Source organism: Canis aureus, chromosome 9, assembly GCF_053574225.1.
Source record: "Canis aureus isolate CA01 chromosome 9, VMU_Caureus_v.1.0, whole genome shotgun sequence".
NCBI classification, from domain to species: domain Eukaryota; kingdom Metazoa; phylum Chordata; class Mammalia; order Carnivora; family Canidae; genus Canis; species Canis aureus.
Window position 1 is genome coordinate 52,288,261 of NC_135619.1, and position 20,699 is coordinate 52,308,959.

Genomic DNA, 20,699 nt, shown 5'->3' on the forward strand with positions numbered 1-20,699 from the left:
GCGCGCAGTCAGCAGTTGGCCCCAGCCCATTTCCCAGATGGGTGAGGGGAAGTCTTCTCCCTGCGCTCGCTCTCCTTCCTCTCCTCCGCCTCAGCTGCCGGGGCTTTTCCCACGAGAAGCTCAGAGAGGGCAAGGCACGTTGCTTCCCCCGGCAGCACAGGACTTGCCTCTGGATTGATCACTTTCCTGGGACTCAGTGCTGCTCCCCGCCACCCCACCCCAGTCGCCCAGCCTTCCGGGACCCTTCCTGTGAGCTCTGCTTCCTGCTCCCGGCTCCTAGGCCGCTGGCATGCTCGCTGAGCCCCCAGGACACGGGTTGATCAGTTTGCATTGAGGAAACTAAAGCACAGAGCGATTTTCTTTTTCTTTCTAAAGGCCGCCCTGCTGATCGGTGGTGGAGGTGATACTCAACTCAGGTTCTTGTTGTCATTTGAATAAGGTGAGGACATCTAGGGCAGAAAGCCTAAAAGGGGCTTACCTAGACTCTAGAGCTGGTAGGTATCAGCACAGAGTTGGACCTAGGAAATCTATTGCCAGAGACTAAACATTTTCCTACGTCATACTGTCTCTGAAATTCAGCCACCTTTTGAGAAAGAACTATTTTGACCTTCACTGTGTGCCAGGCACCGTTCTGGGCTCTGCGGATGCAGCAGTGAGTAAAACAAAATCCTTGCCCTTAAGGGAGTTTATGTGGCCAGGGGGAGAAAGGGTAGGGAAATGGCAATAAACCAAATAATTAAGTATTGTGATAAAAGGTAAGTGCACCGTGGAATATAAAGCAGGGAAGTAGAATAGGGAGTGCCCCAGTTGGGACTGTTGAAACTTAAAATAGGGTGTCAGAGGAGACTTTACTGAGGCCTTTAAGCAAACGCTTGCAAGACAGGAGGAAAATTGTTGAAGTTGTATCCTTCCCCACTCCACCTCTACCGAATCAGTTTCCAGGGATGGGGCCCTGGCACATGTATTTTTTAACAAACCTCACAGGTGATTCAGGTGCTCAGCAAGGTCTGGAAGCCACTGCTCTAGGGTTTCTTTCTGCTCAGTGAGTACCATGCACCTTTTGTTTTCCGGAAGTCAGGGAAGAAGTGGGAGTTAAGGTCTGAAAACTGCCAGCAAGGTGGTAGTAGTGTAGCTATGAGCTCACACAAGATGGAAAAATCCAAAGATTAATCCCTTCTTCCTCATCTGGTGCCAAGGAAGAAGAAAACTAAGGATTCATTGGAGCCAGTATTTCATTTATCTTGGGTTTTGGCAATGAACATTTCTTCAGATTAAAATCTAACGGGGTATTCTCAGTGAGAATCCGATCCTAGGGGAAATCCCTAAAAGCAATTACCAGGGAGGAGACTGAGGTCCAGAGAGGGCTTTGCCTGGCCACACAGGTAGTTATCAGCAGCGCCAGGAAGAGACCGTCAACTCTTGGGACATGCAAGCAGTGCTATTGCTGTTGCAAGGCTAGCACATAACCCTACCCAGTAAACATGTGGATGACCAATTAAATTGAGTAATTTAAGGGGTATTTAAGAAGCTTGTAATCCAGCCTTAGGGGCTGCTACTCCCACTTTCAAGTCCTTGCTTTTTAGCAGTGGTTATCTAGACCTCACCCACAGCATGATATTGGGGATATTGCTCACTTTCAGGCCCATGAGATCATCTTCTGGGGGCCCTAGCTGACCAGTACCAGGGACCTGGCCATTGGTGTTGACTTGGGGATCTTACATGGAGAGTCAGTGAAGACTCAACTCTCTTGCCCCATTAGGTTGGCAATTTGAAGGACACCTTCCTCTGCTGACCTAGGAGTATGGCAGGCACCCAGTAATATGTGCGGGAGAAAAATACTCTTATAAGATCTGATATCAAAAAGGCATCAAGCTCTGCTGCTTGGCACTCAGGTGATTTCCCTCAAGCCACCTCTTTGCACCTTACAGTCCTCAATTGCTGGATAGAAGTATCACTGATGCTCACTTTGTGGAGTTGTTGGAGGGATTACTTGACTTTTTTTTTTAAGATTTTATTTATTTATGATATATATATAGAGAGAGGCAGAGACACAGGCAGAGGGAGAAGCAGGCTCCATGCCGGGAGCCTGATGTGGGACTCCATCCCAGGTCTCCAGGGTCACGCCCTGGGCCAAAGGCAGGTGTTGAACCGCTGAGCCACCCAGGGATCCCTGGATTACTTGACTTTTGAATGTTATCACTTAGGTATTTGACGTCTTGGTTCAGCCTCTCTGTAAACTTCTTGAAGGCAGAGATGATGTATTTTGCATGTTTCGTTAGAAACTATTTATTTGCCCCTGACCACTCCCCCCTCCTGTGAGCCTGTTTTCTTATCTGTCTGATGGAGATAAGAGACTCACCTTGTTTTTCACATAAGGTTATTATACCCTTCCCGTGAGCTAATAAGTCTTAAAGTCCTTTATTCATAGCGAAAGGCTATATAAATAGAAGGGATCGATTTAATCACTACTGTTACTGGTAGTGCTTTGTTCTTAATTAACACCTATTTAGAAAGAGCTACAAATGCAGACAGTTCCTAAAGGCTAATATATTTCTTTTTCACTGTCCCCTAGGAGCGACCTTAGCGGAATTTAACAGAAGTCAGACAAGGCAGTTTAGGAGAGTTTTGGGTTTAAATTCAAAGGGGGCTGCACAGAATCCTGGAATAATGTCGCGGATCCTTTAAATATGGAGATAAAGGGGGCGGAGCCGTCGCCAGGGACGCGACCGGGCCGCCGGGTTTCCAGGAAATGACGTCAGGCGGCCGCGGAGATGGAGGACCTGCTGGACCTCGGCGGGGAGCGGCGTCGCGGCTCGACCACCTCCGTGAGGACCGCCTTGGGGGCCGGGGGCTAGGATTTGGCGGGTGGGGAGGAGCGCGCTGGCCGCCCGGCTTCCCGGAGGCGCCCCGGCCTGGCGTGGCCGCGGTGGCCGCAGCGGGCGGGCGGGCGCGGGGTGAGGCCCGGGAAGAGGCGGCGGCAGCTGCCCCGCCCCCGGGGCGCGGTGCGCTCGGCCGCCGCGGGCCTGGGGTTTGCTCTCTGCGAACTTCTCTAAAAGCAGGAAGACGGGACCTGCCCCTGCCGGCCTCTGAGCCTCCAGCAGGCTCCGCTCTTAGAGCCCCCGGTGCTAGCACACCTGGAAGGAGCGTCTGCGGGGCTGCCCGGGGGCGCCCCGGCCAGGGTCGCGCTTGCACCTACCCTAGGGCTTCCCCTTGACATTTCTCGTGCCCGAAGTTCATGTCAGAACCGCAGTGTTTTACGCGTGGAAGGCAGGCTGGCAGGCCGGCTGAAGGGCCTCTTGTTGCCCGCAGTTCCACGGGGTGGGGGTGGGGGTGGGGGTGGGTGGGCGTGACCTTAGGTTTATGATTTATAACGTGGAGTGGTGGCCAGGTGCTGGGGGGCCTGGAGGTCAAATGGAGTGTGAAGCTGCTTACTGGGGTTAAAAAGAAAAAAAAAAAAAAAAGTTAACATCGTGTGTCAACTGTACTCAAGTTTCAAATATTAAACGAACCCTCCCCAACCTCGGTTTCCTTATCTCTAGAATGGAGATGTTATCTACTTCAAAGTGCTTCGGTGAAGGTGAAATGGAGTAGCGTATGGGAGGCATTTAATACAGTGCCTGGCACGTGCTAGGTTCTTAGAAGTTAGCTGCTGTGGCTTCTGAGGCTGTGATTTACCCACTTATGTACATTGTCAGTAGATCATTGATGTAGCTTCAAGACCCAGGCTTAATGTTTTTGAGCTCCATTACCATCCCATCAAGCCTCTTTCTTTTCTTTCTTTTCTTTCTTTTCTTTCTTTTCTTTCTTTTCTTTCTTTCTTTTCTTTCTTTTCTTTCTTTCTTTCTTTCTTTCTTTCTTTCTTTCTTTCTTTCTTTTCTTTCTTTCTTTCTTTCTTTCTTTCTTTCTTTCTTTCTTTCTTTTCTTCTTTCATTTATCAATGAGACACACACACACACACAGAGGTAGAGGGAGGAGCAGGCTCCATGGAGGGAGCCCAATGCGGGATTCGATCCTGGGACTCCAGGATCACACCCCAGGCCAAAGGCAGGCTCTAAACTGCCGAGCCACACGGGGATCCCCAGCATCAAGCCTTTCTTACCTTTAAAAATTTGTCAAGATCACAGTCCCTAGAAGATTGGGGCACGCAGCAGGTTTTTACTTTCTGCTATGGAAGCTCTAAGTGCTTTTGAAGGGCCCTGGTAAACATCAGCCGTCTTCCAAGGTCCTGGAGGCAAGAATATAGTGTTCTAGGATAAAGCAGGTTGCTTGACTGACCAAATAGAGTATCAGGTTACTGGGTCTTTCTGATATGTGAACTTGTTTTAGTCTCTGAGAATGTAGTTATGCATTCATGCTCTCAACAAATACTTACTGAGTTCTCACTGTGTATCAGGCACCGTGTTAGGTGCTGGAGCTATAGCAGTGAAAACAAAACAAAAAAAACCCCACAGGGGTACCTGGCTGGCTCAGTCTGGAGCATGCAACCCTTGATCTCAGGCCTCACGTTGGGTATAGAAATTATTTAGAAAAAATAAAGTCTTAAACAGCAACAACAAGCAGCAAAGTCCTTGTCCTCGGAGGGCTTACAATCCAGCGGGGGAAGATGGACAATCAACAGACTCTACATTTACAATAGATGTACATTTAAGTATAGTAAAGTAGTTTTGCTACAGGTCATTCCTGTGGATTTAGGCAGGATCTTCAAAAAGCTCAAAACCTTAAAATACTTAACAGTTATTAGAGAAACCATCTGTAAACTGCATTTAGAGACAAGATCATTGAATTTTTGTTTTGACACAACTACACGTAGTATGCCATGTTCTGATACTAAATGTTCGGATAAAGGGGAAAGAGTGATAGCCAAACGGGTGGAATTATCTGCCTTGGGAAGAAAATGGGTGGCTGCTCAGAAAGATGGTTTCCGTCATCCCTGGAACCTAAATTATTGATAAGAGTTGGAAAAGTAAGCAGTACATAGGGGTTTTTAGGCAACCCACGTGTAACCCCTCTCAGTGTATTGGTGCAGGCGGTTCTTAGAACATCTGAAAACTGAAACTCCAGCCTGAGATAGTGGAAAGAACTGAGGATCTGAAGGCAGAAGATTTTGCTCTTCAATTTACGTCTGCCACTTACCTGCCTTCTTGGGCCCTGCTTTCCACGTTTGTGAAATGGCCTCAGTCCTAGTCCCTGTGAGAATCCAGGGAAGCCACATCCAATGAGATCTAAAAGGGCTTATATTACTGCAGGTTTTAGAAAAGCCAACATATGAAAATAGAAATATTTCAGTATCCACTAGTCTGCCTAAGTAAAGTTTTCTTTCTGTGCTGGGAAGCATATTTGAGACACTGAGCCTCTACCCCAGGAAGGCTTTGGGAAACACCTGCAGATGGTTCATTTGATGACTCAGAATTTAAAGTGTTCTGATTTCGGAAGCTAATGTCTCAAAATTCTTGTAAGAGATTTCCTTTGCTATTTAGATGCACACGTCCAGTTAGTATATACATCAAAGCAAATGCTGTCTATATTTCTCTAGTACTAGTTGCCATGTATTTTAGGAATTCTTTCCCTGAAAAAGCCTTTTTAATAACAATTTCATGCCAAGCTGCAGCTTTGAAATGAGGCCTTTCTAGAATCCTGCATAGGAACGTGAGAGCCTTTACCACGTTCCCTGAGCTTTGGCATGAGATCTCTGTTCATTCTAAAGGAATGTCTGCGTGCATTTCTTTGGGTAGGAAATATCTATGGCAGTTAAAAGAGAAACGTGTGATCATTAATCCAGGAATTTTGTGTTTTCCTAGCAAATAGAAATGGTGTCAGGTGCTTTGTATTAAGTGTGTGGAGCATTTTTGAAAAATAGATTCAACTTATTCAAATCCCATCCTCCATGTCATCATAAATCCTGTCCTTGCTTACCTTCCCAGAATTCCCATCCTCATAGTGGCTCAAAGATGTTTAGGTCAGCAGTGCTCCTCATCTCTCCTTACAGGGGCCCAGGATGGGTCGCCGAGCTCAACAGGAATCAGCTCAAGTTGAGAATCACCTCAGTGGCAAGAACTCTTCAATTCTGACTGGAGAGGTGAGTATTTAAAAAAAAAAAAAAAAGTTTTCCAAGAGTTAGTAATTACTTAATGAGCAAGGATTTGATATTCCATATTTCTTCTCTATAATGCCAGCCCTTCCTCCCATCTTGATTTGGGAATTCCCTTCCTTGGCGTTTGTCCTATTAGCAAGAAATGAAAGAGGAACGTTTTTCCTTTGATGCCAGAATAGTTTCTGTGCATTGCTTTATGTTCTCAGTGAAGAACATTCTTAGGTTCGCTGAAGCAGGGGACTGGGAAGTTTGAAAATCCAGTGGAAATCCAGGTTTTTATTTCTGCCGAATAGATGCCAGTGAGGCATGCTGGTGACGTAAGGTTGGATTACACAGCTGGACGTTTGCTCTCAGTGGTGACCTGCACTTGCTACAGTTTTCAGGCAGGAAGGGGATTAGTCCTGGCCTCGCTTTCCTGGAAACTTTTCTGAGTGGCCTGGAATTGTGGGAATTTATCCAGTTGCTCCGTGGAGGGTGGGTAATCCTGATGAGCAACGCTTTAAATGCCAGGGCACTATTTTTGACAGTTTACTCACAGCCCCTTTGCACCTTCCTGTCCATTTGAACAAATTTTACTCTTTTCAAGAGTCAGTTTTAGGATAATTTGTCTGTCAGCTCTTCCTGACTTCCCTGGGCTACCTTAGGGACCCTTCTCCTTGGTGCCCATAGCGTGTCTTACAGGACATCTATATGTTCTCACATTGCACGCTAATTTTTTTTTATGTATCTGTCGGCCCCACTAGACAGTGAGTTCCCACACAGCAGGACACGGCTTCTCAGTTACCTAGTTCATTGGCCATGGTAGGTGTAAAGTAGATGAGGAGATCTACACTGAGAAGCCTAAGGAGCTAGGCAGGTGCATTAGCAAAGCATGCTGGGGACAATACATAGGGACACTTACTTATGTATCGCATAGGTAGGAATATTCTTCACTTTCTTTTGCGTAGAAAGTAAGTACTCCAGCATTTCTGTAAGCATTCCACATGGTTTTTAAATTTATCTTTTACTTTCTCACTTACTGTAGAAATGTGGGTGCAGGGAATCATTACTTTCAGATAACAGTCATGCCAGCACAGAGGAGCTGGTGGCTGACCCTTGGCCTCATTGCCTGGAGACAGAGGGAGAGTCTGGGAGTTGGACTGAAGGAACCAGAGGTCACATGTCCCCTGTAAAGAGGTAACCACTATCTAGCTAAAGCTGACTGATGCTGTGGGGAATACAGGCCCAGTATTGCCAGATCCTCTGATTTTCTGAGAGATGCTGGCAATCTAAAATTTTATGAGAAAGCAACACGTTTTTACAGGTTAGCAACTAAGTATAACAATTAAATCATCCAGAAGAGCTGGATTAGGCCTGAGGGTTGTCCATGTATGACTTTGGCCACTGCCCATATATTATAGTGCTTATTACATTGTACTCTAATTGTTTCCATGACTGACTCCCTTGTAAGAGGTGAGTTTTTGGGAGGCAGCCTGTCACTCACAGTACCTAGCACAGGCATGCAGCTGACAGCACGGGGTCAGGGGTGAAGTACACAATGTGCAATGAGGGCCATCACAGGCTGGGGAAGAGTGTTGCAGGATGGGGGATGGGTAGGTAGTGGTGCACTGGAGGCCCAGTTAAGGGGGACGGTGGTATAATGTAAGAAGATGGTGAAAGAACACATATCCCACCCAACCCTGGGCCTCAGGGAACTTGAACTGCAGTAGTGTATGTCTTCTGAGAGCAAACTAGGTTAATGGAAGTCTCCTCTTGGCCTCTGGCCACTTTAGACTGCAAACATAGGAAGATCCATCCCAATAGCAAATCTTTCAGTCATTCGTTCAACAAAGTAGTTATGGAAGGTTACTATGTGCCGGGAACCATTGCAGAGAGTTGGCATATTTCAGTGAACAAAAGAAACAAAAATCTCCTGTCATAATGGAACTTAGATTCCTGTGGTCACTGGCAGCCAGAAAGACTACTCACACATCTTATAATTGTGAAGGAGGTTCCAGCCACCTGTAGGGGTTAGGTGATGGCCTTGTGGTGGGCTGGGATATTCTGGAATGATGTGATGGTCCTGAGGCCCTGTGTAACCCCCACACCAAATCAGCTTCTAGGCTGGGTCAGCTTCTAGGCATTGTTCACCTACCCATCACCTTCCCTTTGGCTCCCAGGGGAGAGTCAGTACTGTGAGCAGCTAACTTCCGAGTCATAGACTGTGATGAACTTTTAAGGATTTCAGCCTTTCTGGAATGCCCGACATTTACCTCTGGGCTTTATCATTTTCCTGGGAGAGCATGCTGAAAAGTCATTCTGTTCTTCACCCAGTTGGTGCCTCTGACAGTGACATGCCAGTCAGAATTTCAAGATTCCTTCTTTCCCTGGGTTGATTGAGGTTTAAAGTGGTGTGGGCAACCTCCCCCGGGGCCAGATGCTCACTGTGCTGTGTGGGACTTTTCGGCTGTTTCTTTCTAAAATTAGATCCCGAGACTTTTGTGTGTGCCCATTTACATTCCAATTCTGAGTGTATGACCTGATGTATTTATTTTTGTCCTCTTGCTAACTATATTCTAGGGTGAAGCCACCCATGAAAATGTAAACATGGTACCTGGGGGCTATCAGACATACAGTAGAATTTCTGTAGAATTAAGTAGGAATGTTTGTTTTGAGGCAAGGTGGTGGGGTTGGGCGTTCTGGTGGAGGAAGCAGAGAGGCAGTCTGCTGGAGTAGAGAGAACACAGGGCTTGGCACCAGAAAACCGGGGCTTGCTTGAGACCTGGCTCTGCTAATTGCCTGGATCTTGAACAAGTCTACTAATCTCTCTAATCCCCTATTTCACTATCTGTCAAGGGATGGTAACCACACCACCAGGTTGATGTGGGGATTCAGAGAGAGGTGCCTTTGACAGTGCTTCAGTAAACTGAAAAGCACTGCACACACGTGTGTTTGTTCAGTAAACTAGTGAATAGGTGATGATTGGACAGTGCTTTGCCATTTTTATTAAAGGGCAGTCACATAGGAAGATGGGAGCCTGATCTCTTGTCAAACTGACTTGGAAGTCTCTTCGGAGGATCTGACTCATGTTCCATAGGTAGACTAGTAGTGATCCAAGGCAGTTTTTATGTTTTTCTGGGTGCAGTGAGCATTCCTTATGAAGAGTGGATAAGAGCACAGGCCTTGGGGTCATCGATGCCTGGATTGAAATCCTGGCTTGGCCACACATGAACCCTAGGACTTAAGAGGTTATTCAACCTCTTTCATTCCCCCAACTTTTTTTTTTTTTTTTTTTTTTAGGATTTATTTTTTAGAAAGAGAGCTCATGTGAGCGAGCACAGGCAGGGTAGGCGCAGAAGGAGAGAGAGAGGGTCTCAAGCAGACTCTTCGCTGAGCCCATCATGGGGCTCAATCTCACAACCCTGAGATCATGACCTGAGGCCAAACCAAGAGTCAGACGCCCAACGGACTGAGCCCCCCAGGCGCCCCGGGCATGATTTTTCTAATAGCAAGAAGTCCAATGGAGAGCAGAGCAGGGTAGGTGTAGTCACTGGGCAACATCCTGCATTACCCTGGCCCCTTCTCTCTTCCTGCTCCACCGTCTGGAGCCTGTGACTTGCTCCCATGGCTGCAAGATGGCTGGTTGTTCCCCAGAGATCAGATCTGCATTCTAGGCAGGAAGAGGGGCAATAGTTGAAGAGTTCAAAGTGCATGTCCACTACGTTTGTTCTTTCTTATGAGGAAAACAGTAGCCAGAGACCTCACCACGGAGACTTCTAGTTACATTTTGTTGGTCAGAACTGGCTCTTAAAACCACCTTGAGGTTTGAGGGACCTTTCAACAAGGTGTGTTGCCACAGCCATAACATTGGGGTTTTGGGTCAGGAAGAAAGGCTGTCAAGTAGTAGGCAACTTGCAACTGACGTGCCATAATTTTTTTAAAAATAGAATTCAGGGGATCCCTGGGTGGCTCAGCGGTTTGGCGCCTGCCTTTGGCCCAGGGCGCGATCCTGGAGTCCCGAGATCGAGTCCCACGTCAGGCTCCCTGCATGGAGCCTGCCTCTCCCTCTGCCTGTGTCTCTGCCTCTCTCTCTCTCTATGTCTATCATAAATAAATAAAATCTTAAAAAAAAAAGAATTACTTTAAAAAAAATAAAATAATAAAAATAAAAATAGAATTCATATAAAGGTTTTCATCATAGATTTAGGTATGACAGGGAAGAATTATTTTTAGTAGTAACAACAAAAAATCCACATTCTTCTCCAGAGTTCTCATTTAAAGTTGTGCAGAGAGATCAGTGAAAAATTATATACCTTGAAATTCCAGGATACCGGACTGAGTTGCCTTTGCCAACTCTTCTGGATCTTTTCCTTCTGCCCCTTTTCTCTGTAACCTCTTGGGGCTCTTTGCCTTGACCTTTGGCTCACTTCCCAAGTGGTTAAATGTTTCCTCCTTCTCTAAGAGGAGAGGGAATGTCTCTTTATTTGCCTGGTCATCCTGTAAATTTCAAATAATTTGGAAGAGCTCCAACTATCTACTACTATCCAACTATCTACTAGCTCCAACTATCTACTGAGTAACCTGAGAGATGAGCTCTCCATGTAGTTTCACTAGCTCAGAGTTGGTTAGAGTTGTACCTGCTTCTTTCGGGTTGTCCTAAAGAAGTTAGGTAATGCACGTAAAGTGTCATAGCACAGTCTCCGGCTCACAGGAATCTCAAGAAAGGACAAGCATTAAGAAAGTTTATGACTGCAGTCTTCTGCTTTTTGGGGTTTGGGGGCCGCCTGTCACAAATCAGGCTCAGATTACTGGATACAGAGTTCAGCTGGCAGTTTAGGTTGGTATTGTGGGTTACTGAGAATTTTATCGAGAAGTAGTTCCATGACGGGTATCTACACGTCTGCAATGTAGAACTTTCTCTGGTCTGGGCAGCTCTGAGAATCAAACTGAATTTCTCTGCTTGATTTTTCACTTTCTGTTGATTCAAATGATTCTGCTCTTACACAGCTCCTTCAGGAAAAGACCATAAAGTTACACTACCATATAATGGGATTGGCGAAAAGTAATCTCGGACAAAACTTGTTTAGGTCTGGCCTATCTTTGGGATAAGCACTTCTCTTCCTCTTCATGGCTTAACTTTTAGTTTGCAGACTGTCTTTTTAATAATTTTGGCTTATGTTGGCCTGATTGCTATCCGTCTGTTAACTGCATGCAGTGTCCTGGGTAAGCCTCATGGTAGCTCTGGACATGGGTACTCCTCTTACCTTATTTCAGCTATGAAGACTCTGAGACTTTGAGGGGTTGGATGACTGGTCCAGTGTCACTGAGCTCATTTCTGACTCTAATCTAGTCTCTGTGACTCCTGCTAGGTTGGTAGACACACACACCTCCCAGCAGAGAAAGGCTTTTGGAGAAGAGCAGACAGGCTTTTGGGTTACTCCTTTGGAATCCTTCTGGAGCAGGAGTAGGTTCTCACTTGATGACCCTTGTTCATCCACTTGTCTGGAGAAATGTTTGAGTCACAGCTGTTCCCTTTCTCTCCACCCTCCACCTCCCCCCCCCCCCCCCCCAATCCCTTCAGTGTTCCTCCTAGGACGCAGAACTGAAAGTTAGCCAGATTCTCTCGCAGGAATCTGAGCAATGCTGTTGGGCTCATGTTCCCAAATTAGGCCAATTTCCTCATCCCTCAGCAGCTTCACTCAGCTGGAGCTCCCTCGGCGCTTTGCATGACGTCTCTCGCCCTCCGCCTGTTCCCTGACTACTCTGCCAACCAGGCAGCTATTTTCAGCCCCATAGGGTTATCTGCTGACCCTTTTTGGTGACATTTTTCTTCTTTCTCACAAAAATAACTTTCCTGATTGGTCACATTTTTCAGCCTTTTTCGTAGGCGCACTCCAATGGGCTGGATTGAATGATGCTTCTGATAACGTCGTTGAGTAGGGATGCAGGGAATTTGATGTAGAACTGTTTGTGAGGAATGTGTTTTCCACACTTCATATTTATGTCGTGCTTTGCATGCTTCAGTTTTGAACTCTCTCTTAGGGTGGGCGATGCACATCACTCACTATCCCTAGGGCCGCCACTGTGTGGGAGGGAATGTCAACTGAGGGTAGAGCCTGCCATTGGAAATAGCATCCTGAGATTCTCTTCTAGTGCCTGGCTCTTTCATTGTCCTAGCACGACACGCTTGGACAGCTTATGACTCATTTTGCTATCTATAAAGGCAGAGAGAGTCACCCTTGCTGAACTTCAGCAGGTCCCAGATTGAAAGGTGGTGCTTGAACAGCACTTGAAGGTCCTCTTTGACACCTGTGGACAGGGTTAGGTGAGAAATATTTGTAGAGTTTAGCCCAGTGCCCCACATTAGCTATTGTTCTTGTGATCTGCAGAACCTGAGAAGTAGACAGGATTATCATCTTGTCTTTATTACCCCCCTCTGCCAAACATTAGGTATATACCCTGGGCAAGTTCCTTACCAATCCTAAGCCTGGTTCCTCAGCTCAACAGATCACATGGAGATAACAGTAGTAGCTATCTATTAGTGTTGTTGGAAGATTAAATAAGAAAATGTATAAAGCTCTTCCAATAGTGCCTGGCATATGTTATTACTGTTTATCCATGTTATGGATAAGGTATTATCCAGTTAGCTTCAATTGCAATTCTGTTCAAGATAATGGAGGTATTCATATATCTTAGAACTAACTGGCCCTTAGGACCAGAAACATTTGGACAAGGAGCCCTTTTGGTGAGAATTCTTTGTGCCACTTGAGACCTATTTTATTTGTTTCCTCTGGTGACACTTCTCCCTCTGCAACAGACCAGTTATCTGCTAGTCTCTTTCTTCTTTCCAAAACCCAACCCTCTATGTAGAGGTTGTCAGTCTTTCCAAAGAATAATCTTTAATTGCTGGTTTATATCATTCTGTCATTCTGGGGAAATATGGGTAGAAAATGAGGAGGGCAAGAGTGACCTTGGTGACTTCAGTTACCTTTGAGCAGAAGGTAATATCTATTAATTTTTTTCATTCATTCGCTTGTGAAACTGGCTTGAGAATTTTCTACATGCCAGACATTGTGCTTGGAGCTGGCAATATAGTAATAAACCTGACATTCTCCCTGTCCTCTCAGAACTTTGATCTGGAGGCTGCAGAGAAGTAAGTGCCAGATGGGGGTGAACACAGAAAAATACAGGAATACCTACATTGAGCCTTTTTTATTCTGGGGGACATCCAGAAAGATTGTCGAGGAAAAAATCATGCTTGAGGTGAGACTGCAAGGATGAGTAGATGTGAGCCCAGGGAAGGGGCAGAGAAAATTATACTCCCAAGTGGAGGGATGAGCATATGCCAAGTCATGGAGGTAAGGGAGAAAGCATGGCATTGCCAGGTTTCTTAGAGGAGCAGTTGACCCTACCAGTGATGGAGCGATGGTTGGAAGTGACTTTTGCAAGCAATGAAATGGTTCTCAAATATTCTAAAACTAGCTCCCTTGTATTTTTCGACAAATGAACAATATGAGGCCAAGGTTTTTTATATGACACTAAAATAATTGGTAATATTGTGATAATATATATATTTGACTGACCTTTCTGTGGTTTTCTAGCCTTTCATTGATGAATCTTCAGTGCAGCCATTACACTCCACTGTATGTGTTTATGTTTACTGGTCAAGAAAAATTCAAAGGTGTGCCAACTACGGTATTGCTGACTTGTAGCTCTCCTGGCTTATCTTTTTTTTTTAAGATTTTATTTATTTATTCCTGAGAGACACAGAGAGAAAGAGAGAGAGAGAGAGAGAGAGAATGAGGCTGAGACACAGGCAGAGGGAGAAGCAGGCTCATGCAGAGAGCTGGACATGGGACCTGACCCCAGGTCTCCAGGATCACGCCCTGGACTGAAGGTGGCGCTAAACCGCTGAGCCACCGGGGCTGCCCAGTGGCTTATCCTTTATAAGGACAAGCTCAGTAGACTAGTAGTTTACAGTGTTCACACTTCATTTGTATCTTGAAAATTCTTAGTTTCCTCTGAGAATTTTTCTGTATGTAGATTGTTGTTCTCATATATAGATATAGATATATACGTGTATATATATATATATATATACACACACACATATATATATTCTTTATTTATATATATATATTCTTTGTATGAGCTATATATAGATCCTAGGAACCCTGGAGAGAAATCTGCCCACTATGGAAGTAACATTGAGGGGATCCCTGGGTGGCTTTAGTGCCTGTCTTCAGCCCAGGGCATGATCCTGGAATCCTGGGATTGAGTCCCGCATTGGGCTCCCTGCATGGAGCCTGCTTCTCCTCTGCCTGTGTCTCTGCCTCTCTCTCTCTGTCTCTCATGAATAATAAATAAAATCTTTTTTTTTTTAAAAAAAGGAATTAACATTGAATTAGTCATGATCTGATAGGATTTAGAACATGTCCTTTAATTTCACAAAATAAGAGACTAAGTATTCCAAATTCTGCTATTATAAGTATATATGCTAGATGCTTAATAAAAATATATGTACATGAATCAATGATACAGACCAAATTGGTGGCTATGACAGATTGCTACTGCATTGCCTCAGGAGGATGAGAGCCTGCAGCTCAGCATTCTTAATTGGTATTAAAAGAACATACTTCTGATTTAACAACACAGGTCGTACCTACTTATGACCCAATTCAAGAGACTTCAGATTCCATTGTAATGTCAAAATTTGGTATGACTCCTTTTTGGAATAAGTAGAATACTGGCTTTTGTTCAGAGATCTTTTTTTTTTTTTTTTTTTGGTATGTGAAAATTTTCATGATAATGATACTTTTGTTGTAATGAGAATTGACTTATATTCAGACAAGAGTCCCAGAGCAAAGATTTTTCAGAATCTATGGCTATAAATACCATCCTATTAGGGAAAAAAGTATCAAGAATTGGCAAACTGGTTTAAGCCTCTATTAACTTACCTGAACTGTAGCAGTTTGCCTATGACTGGACTCTTCTGTTTTGTTTCTGCCATCCTACAACTCAGCTAGAGTGGTCTAATAAAAATGTGCATCATTCATTTCATACTCAAAACCCTTTAATAGATTCCCATTGTATTTAGGATTAAAAAAAATCCTAAGGGTGCCTGACTGGCTCACTCAGTAAAACATGCCACTCTCAATCTTGGGGATCATGAGTTCAAGCCTCACATTGGAGAGCTCACTAAAAAAAAGGAAAAAAAATCCTGATCCTTACCTGAACCTGTATGATTTGGTACTTGCCTACATCTCCCTCCTCATTTCACACCTGCCACCTTACTGTAGCTTCATCGAGTTTCACTTTGCTTATGAAGTTCCCTACTTATTCTAGTTCCCTAGAATACTATAGTTCAATAGAATGGACAGGACTGGAGTGGATCCCTAGAATATTCATCCCTAGTCTTGCCTGGGCTAACCCCTACTTCTCTTCTCTACTTGGTTCAGCATGAATATCACTCCTTTTTTTTTTTTTTTTAAGATTTATTTATTTATTCATGAGAGACACAGACTGAGGGAAAGAGAGAGACAGAGACATAGGCAGAGGGAGAAGCAGGCTCCTCGCAGGGAGCCCGATGTGGGACCTGATCCTGGGTCCTGGGATCACGATCTGAGCTGAAGGCAGGTGCCCAACCATTGAGCCACCCAGGCATCCCAGTATCACTCCTTTTTAAATAAGAATATTACCCTTCTCATTACCTCTCTAGCTTTTTTTTAAAAAAACTTTTTCTATCATTTCATCTGCAGTTTGTAATTATTTTTGTATAATTATATATGTCCTTGTCCCTCACTAATTGCAAGCTCTAGAAGTGCCTGTTCTGCTCCGCCTGAGCCTGTCACTTTGTAGGTCCTCAGTAAGGTACTTGTCCAGTGAATGACGGACAGGTGAGGGGGGGTGTTACGTTCAGTGTAGAGACAGATTAGCTTGAGAGAGCTGGAGACGTCCAAGAAGCTTTGCTGGAGTGCATGCTTTGGACTGGGCTCTGAGCTGGAGGTAGAGATTTGGGAGTCAGTATTGAGGTGGTAAATAGAAGCCCAGCTCTGTTAAGGGAGAGTTTATATAATAAGAAAACAGGCCTTTGGACAGAATCAAAGGAACACACAGCCAAAGAATGTCTCACAAAAAGGAGTTGAGGAGGAGGACCTGCCAGAGTGGGGAGGGGAAACGCAGGCACCTGTGGGGTCCGGGAGCCAAGGTAAGGAGGAAGGGTCAGGAGTATTTGATGTCACTAAGAAGGCCTGAGCAGCATCTGTTGGATTTAGCAATAGGATGGTCTCTGAGATTTCACATGAAAATGCATGGCTGTTTTGAAAAGGTATGTCTGTGTCCCACCTGTCTTGCTTATGGTGGCTTATGTACCTTACTTTGGGAAACAGTTAACTCAAACCTGGCCAAGTGAGTGAAAAGAAGAGGTCAGTGCCCAGAGACATTTTTAAGAGAAGACAGATAGGATGTGGGAGCAGATTGGTTGTTGGAGGCAGGAGCAAGGACAGTCTGGAGTTCACCCTGCATGTAGTGAGCATGACTGAATAGATACTGATAACTTTGAGACTGAGTGTTTAAGAGTCTCAGTCGTGGGGGAAGCAAGAAGGGATTGTAGTTTCAGTTCAGGGCGTGTTGAATTTGAGTTGCCCTCAGGATTTTCAAAGAGGTCTGTCAAGTAAACAGTTGAAAATGTGGTCTGGAGCTTAAGAGAAAAAGTTGAAAACTAGTGATAACTGATGTGGGAGTCATCAGGACTGGAACATCTAAGAACATACTGGAAAAACTTCTCATTCCTGTGGGTAGCTCACAGACCTTTCATGATTTCCAGATGCAAATACGTGAGGATTTCTTTTTAAATTTTTTTAAAAGATTTTATTTATTTATTTATTCATAAGAGACACAGAGACAGAGAGGCAGAGACATAGGCAGAGGGAGAAGCAGGCTCCATGCAGGGAGCTGGAGATGCAGGACTCCATCCCTGGACCTCAGGATCACGACCTGAGTCAAAGGCAGGTAGATACTCAACTGCTGAGCCACCCAGGCGTCCCAGTGCATGAGGATTTTAAACAGAAGAGCTACGATCAAATTAGCTTTTTATTGTTATTATTTTATTTATTTATTTATTTATTTATTTATTTATTTATTTATTTATTTATTTATTTTAGAGAAAGGGCACATGTAAGCAGGGGATAGGGGACAGAGGCAGAGAGAGAGAAGAGAGAGAGAGAATATCCTAAGCAGGCTCCATGCCCAGTGTGGAGCGCGACACAGGCCTCAGCCTCAACCCTGAAATCATGAGCTGAGCTGAAATCAAGAGTTGGATGCTTAACCCACTGAGCCCCCCCGGCACCCCTATTATTATTTTTTTAATTTGCAATTTATAAGGAGCACTTTGGCAAGCATTGGTCATGAATGGATCCAGGTTTTGGGGACCCTGAGACTTACATAGTTTGAAGGCCTTATTTAAGAAAAATAAGTCAGAATTATGGGCTCCAAATGAGCTATGAAAGTACATACTTATTTATAAGGAGAAAAGAAATCATAAATCATAGCTAATTTACGAGAGCAATGGAGATTCAGATGTCTTTCTTAGGAGAGCTTGTTAGGCAGTGTACAAGAAACACTTACATAGAAAATGCCTCCTGATAGCATCCCTTTCCTGTCTAGAATACTCTGAAACTGCTAAGAGCCCATGCCGGTATGGAGTACAGATTGGAGGTAAGTGAGGCTGAACCAGGGAGGATCCAGCTGAAAGAAGGAGGGGACTGGATATTTCAGGGATGGAGCAGCTCTAGTTATGACATATTGGAATAAGTAGCAAGGTCATTGGTGTTTAAGGAGTCAGGGAATTCCCAGGCTGAGCATTGGATGAACTGTTGATATGAGCATTGACTTTGCTTAGAGCAGTTGTGGATCAGTAACACCCCAATTTTTTATCAGTCTGCTCAGTGCGGTTGTTGTGATGGACACGAAGAAGGAAGGAAAGGCCATGCAGCCAAACGATATGAGTTTCAGAAGAAGTATTCCACAAAAATTTGGAAGACTAATGGTCTCGAGTGAGCCTCCCCCGGGGTCCTGGTTTGTGGAGTTTTACAAAATGAATAGGCTCTACTTGAAAGAACTGCCAGAGAAAAGACTTCCATGGGGGAAGGCTGAGATTTTGGAGAGGTGAGGAGATGGAAATGGTGTGCTGTGAATAAAGAATATCCAGTGGGTTAGGAACCAGAAGATTGTGATCAGAAGGCCTCATTGAAATCATTAGTTAGGCTAGATTTCTTCTCATTACATAGCATGTCAATAATTACCAAGAGGGAGCAGAACGATAGTAAAATATTTTTTTAATAATGGTATTTTACAGGAAACGGGTACTGACTGATGTTGAATGTCATTGACAATGGACTGAAACATTTTTGGTCACATGCCTTTACCCAGTATAATAGAGAATTATGTTAGCCTGTTTAGCCAGTTGCTTTTATATTCCATTTTAGTCTCTCCGTTGGCCTTTTAGGTATAGTTTTTTATACTTTATTTTAGTGGTTGTTCCAGGAAATAGAATATACATCTGTAACTCATCCCTGGCTACATGGAGTTACTATTATAGCCCTTCGCATAAAATGTGAGAACCTTGCAAGTAGCATAAGTCAATTGACCCATTATCCTGTGTGCTGGTGATGTCACATACTTTAAAATTATTTACTTCAGAAACTCCACAGTACCACCTGTTGCTTCATTTTAAATAGTTGTCATTTAGAGACATTAAGAGGAAAAGATAATCTTATATCTATCCACATGTTTACCACTCTGGTGTTCTTCATTTCTTCCTGGTAGAACTAGGTTTCCATCTGGCATCATTTCTCTTTAGTTTGAAGAACTTCCCTTAGCATTTCTTATAGTATGAATTTGCTAAGAACCACTGCCTATTTCCTTGGTCTGAAAATATTTTTTATTTCACTCTCATTTCTGAAGGATATTTCCATCCACATAGAGTTCTGGATTGAGAACTTTTTTTCCTTTCGGCACTTTAAAGGTCCTCATTCCTTTGTCCTCTGGCCTTGATTGTTTTCTGAGGATTGTTCTCCTTTGTGTAAATCTTTTCTCCTCTCTCTTGCTGCTTTAAAGATTTCCTTTTTATCTTCTTTGGTTTTCAGCAGGTTGCCTGTGATGTGGCTAGCTGTGATTTGCTTGGAATTTAGTGAGGTTCTTAGATCGGTAAGTCAGTATTTTTTACCAAATTTGGGAAACTTTAGGCCATTTCTTCAAATATATCTTTACCCCATTTTCTCTCTCCTTGTTCCTGGGACTCCAATCACAAATGTGTTAAACTGCTTGATATTGTTTCATTGGTTTGTCTTATATTTTTTGTCCCTAGAGCATTGTTAATTTTTTTCCCTTTTATCTTTTTTTTTTCCTTCAAACTAGATATTTTCTGACTTCAAGTTCAGTGATTATTTCTTCTGCTGTCATCAAACTAAACTTTTTATCGCAGATATGGAACTTTTAAGTTCTAAATTTCCATTTGTTTTTCTTTCCTTTTTTTTTTTTAAATGGTTTGCTTCTATTAGATCTCCCATTTGTGCACTCATTCTGATCATCTTTTCTTTAGAGTCCTTGAACATAGTTATGATACCGCTTTAAAACCTTTAGATGAAAAAAAATAATAATAAAAAAATAAAACCTTTAGATGTTAATTCCAATACCTAGGTCATCTTGGGGTCAGTTTTTGTTGGTTTTTCTTTTGATTTTAGGTCACATTTTCATGTTTCTTCACATGTCCAGTTGTTTTTGTTTGTACACAGGATCTTGTGGCTAATACATTGCGGAAACTCTGGATCATGTTACCGTCCTCTGAAGAATGTTTATTATTGCTTTAGTGTAGGCAGTTTCATTATTTGCAGAGCACCTTGAACATATGAAGACTTGCTTTTAAGCTTTAATAGGTCAGGTCTAGTTTGGTGTTGCCTTAGTCCTAGAGTGAATCCTGTAGTCCTGGGTCACGGTCTTTACTCCGAAGGTATTATTCACTTGAGATTTCAATGGAAAACTCAAGGTGCATACCAAGTACCTTCAACCTGGTGCAATTCAGTCCAATTTCTGTCCCCTGCAGGGAGCAGCAGTCACAGTCTCATCTTTACTCAGCAATTTTTTGTACTTTTTTTTTCTTTTTATCTCTTTAGCAGTTGCTTTTCACTGGGGTTCTCGATGCAGCTCAGGTATAGCCTAAAGGATTTTAGGGGAGTTTAAATGCAGATCTAGGGCTCCTTTCTTCCCAGGATTTCTCCCTTTCTATTTTTAGTGACTCTGGCAGCCCCCAAATTTGTCCTCAAGCCAATAAAACTGCAGCTTCCTGCTTGAGTCCTAGCTGCTTCAGTTGCTGCTCAGATTGAAGAGTGCACTCAAGGGGAAAATCCATTTCAACATGGATTTTTACCCAGTACAGTTTTTTTGTCTTTCAGGGGTCAAGTCCCCTCCAGTTTCTGCCTGCTTTTGTTTGCCCTCCTGTGCCTTCGAATAGTTGTTTTATATATTTCATGCAGAGTTCATAGTTGTTATCTGTGTGAACGTTAGTAGGATACAAACTGCTCTCCCATTACGGAATCCAGAACCTGCCAATTGCTTTTGAATTGTTTCAGAA

General features: G+C 43.8%; 1 protein-coding gene across 2 annotated transcripts in view; it reads left to right on the top strand.

Annotated features, from left to right (window-relative positions):
* The first annotated feature begins 2,671 nt into the window (after positions 1–2,671).
* IFT43 (intraflagellar transport 43) overlaps positions 2,672–20,699 on the top strand; it is an 82,074-nt gene continuing 64,046 nt past the window's right edge. Inside the window, exons 1-2 of one of the 2 annotated variants that reach the window (XM_077910086.1) lie at positions 2,672–2,825; positions 5,987–6,076. In XM_077910086.1, the coding sequence (XP_077766212.1) occupies positions 2,772–2,825; positions 5,987–6,076 (144 nt within the window). In that variant the 5' untranslated portion in view covers positions 2,672–2,771. Of the gene's footprint in view, positions 2,826–5,986; positions 6,077–19,215; positions 19,277–20,699 lie in introns of those variants that run through there. The other variant, XM_077910087.1, reaches the window with a different exon arrangement.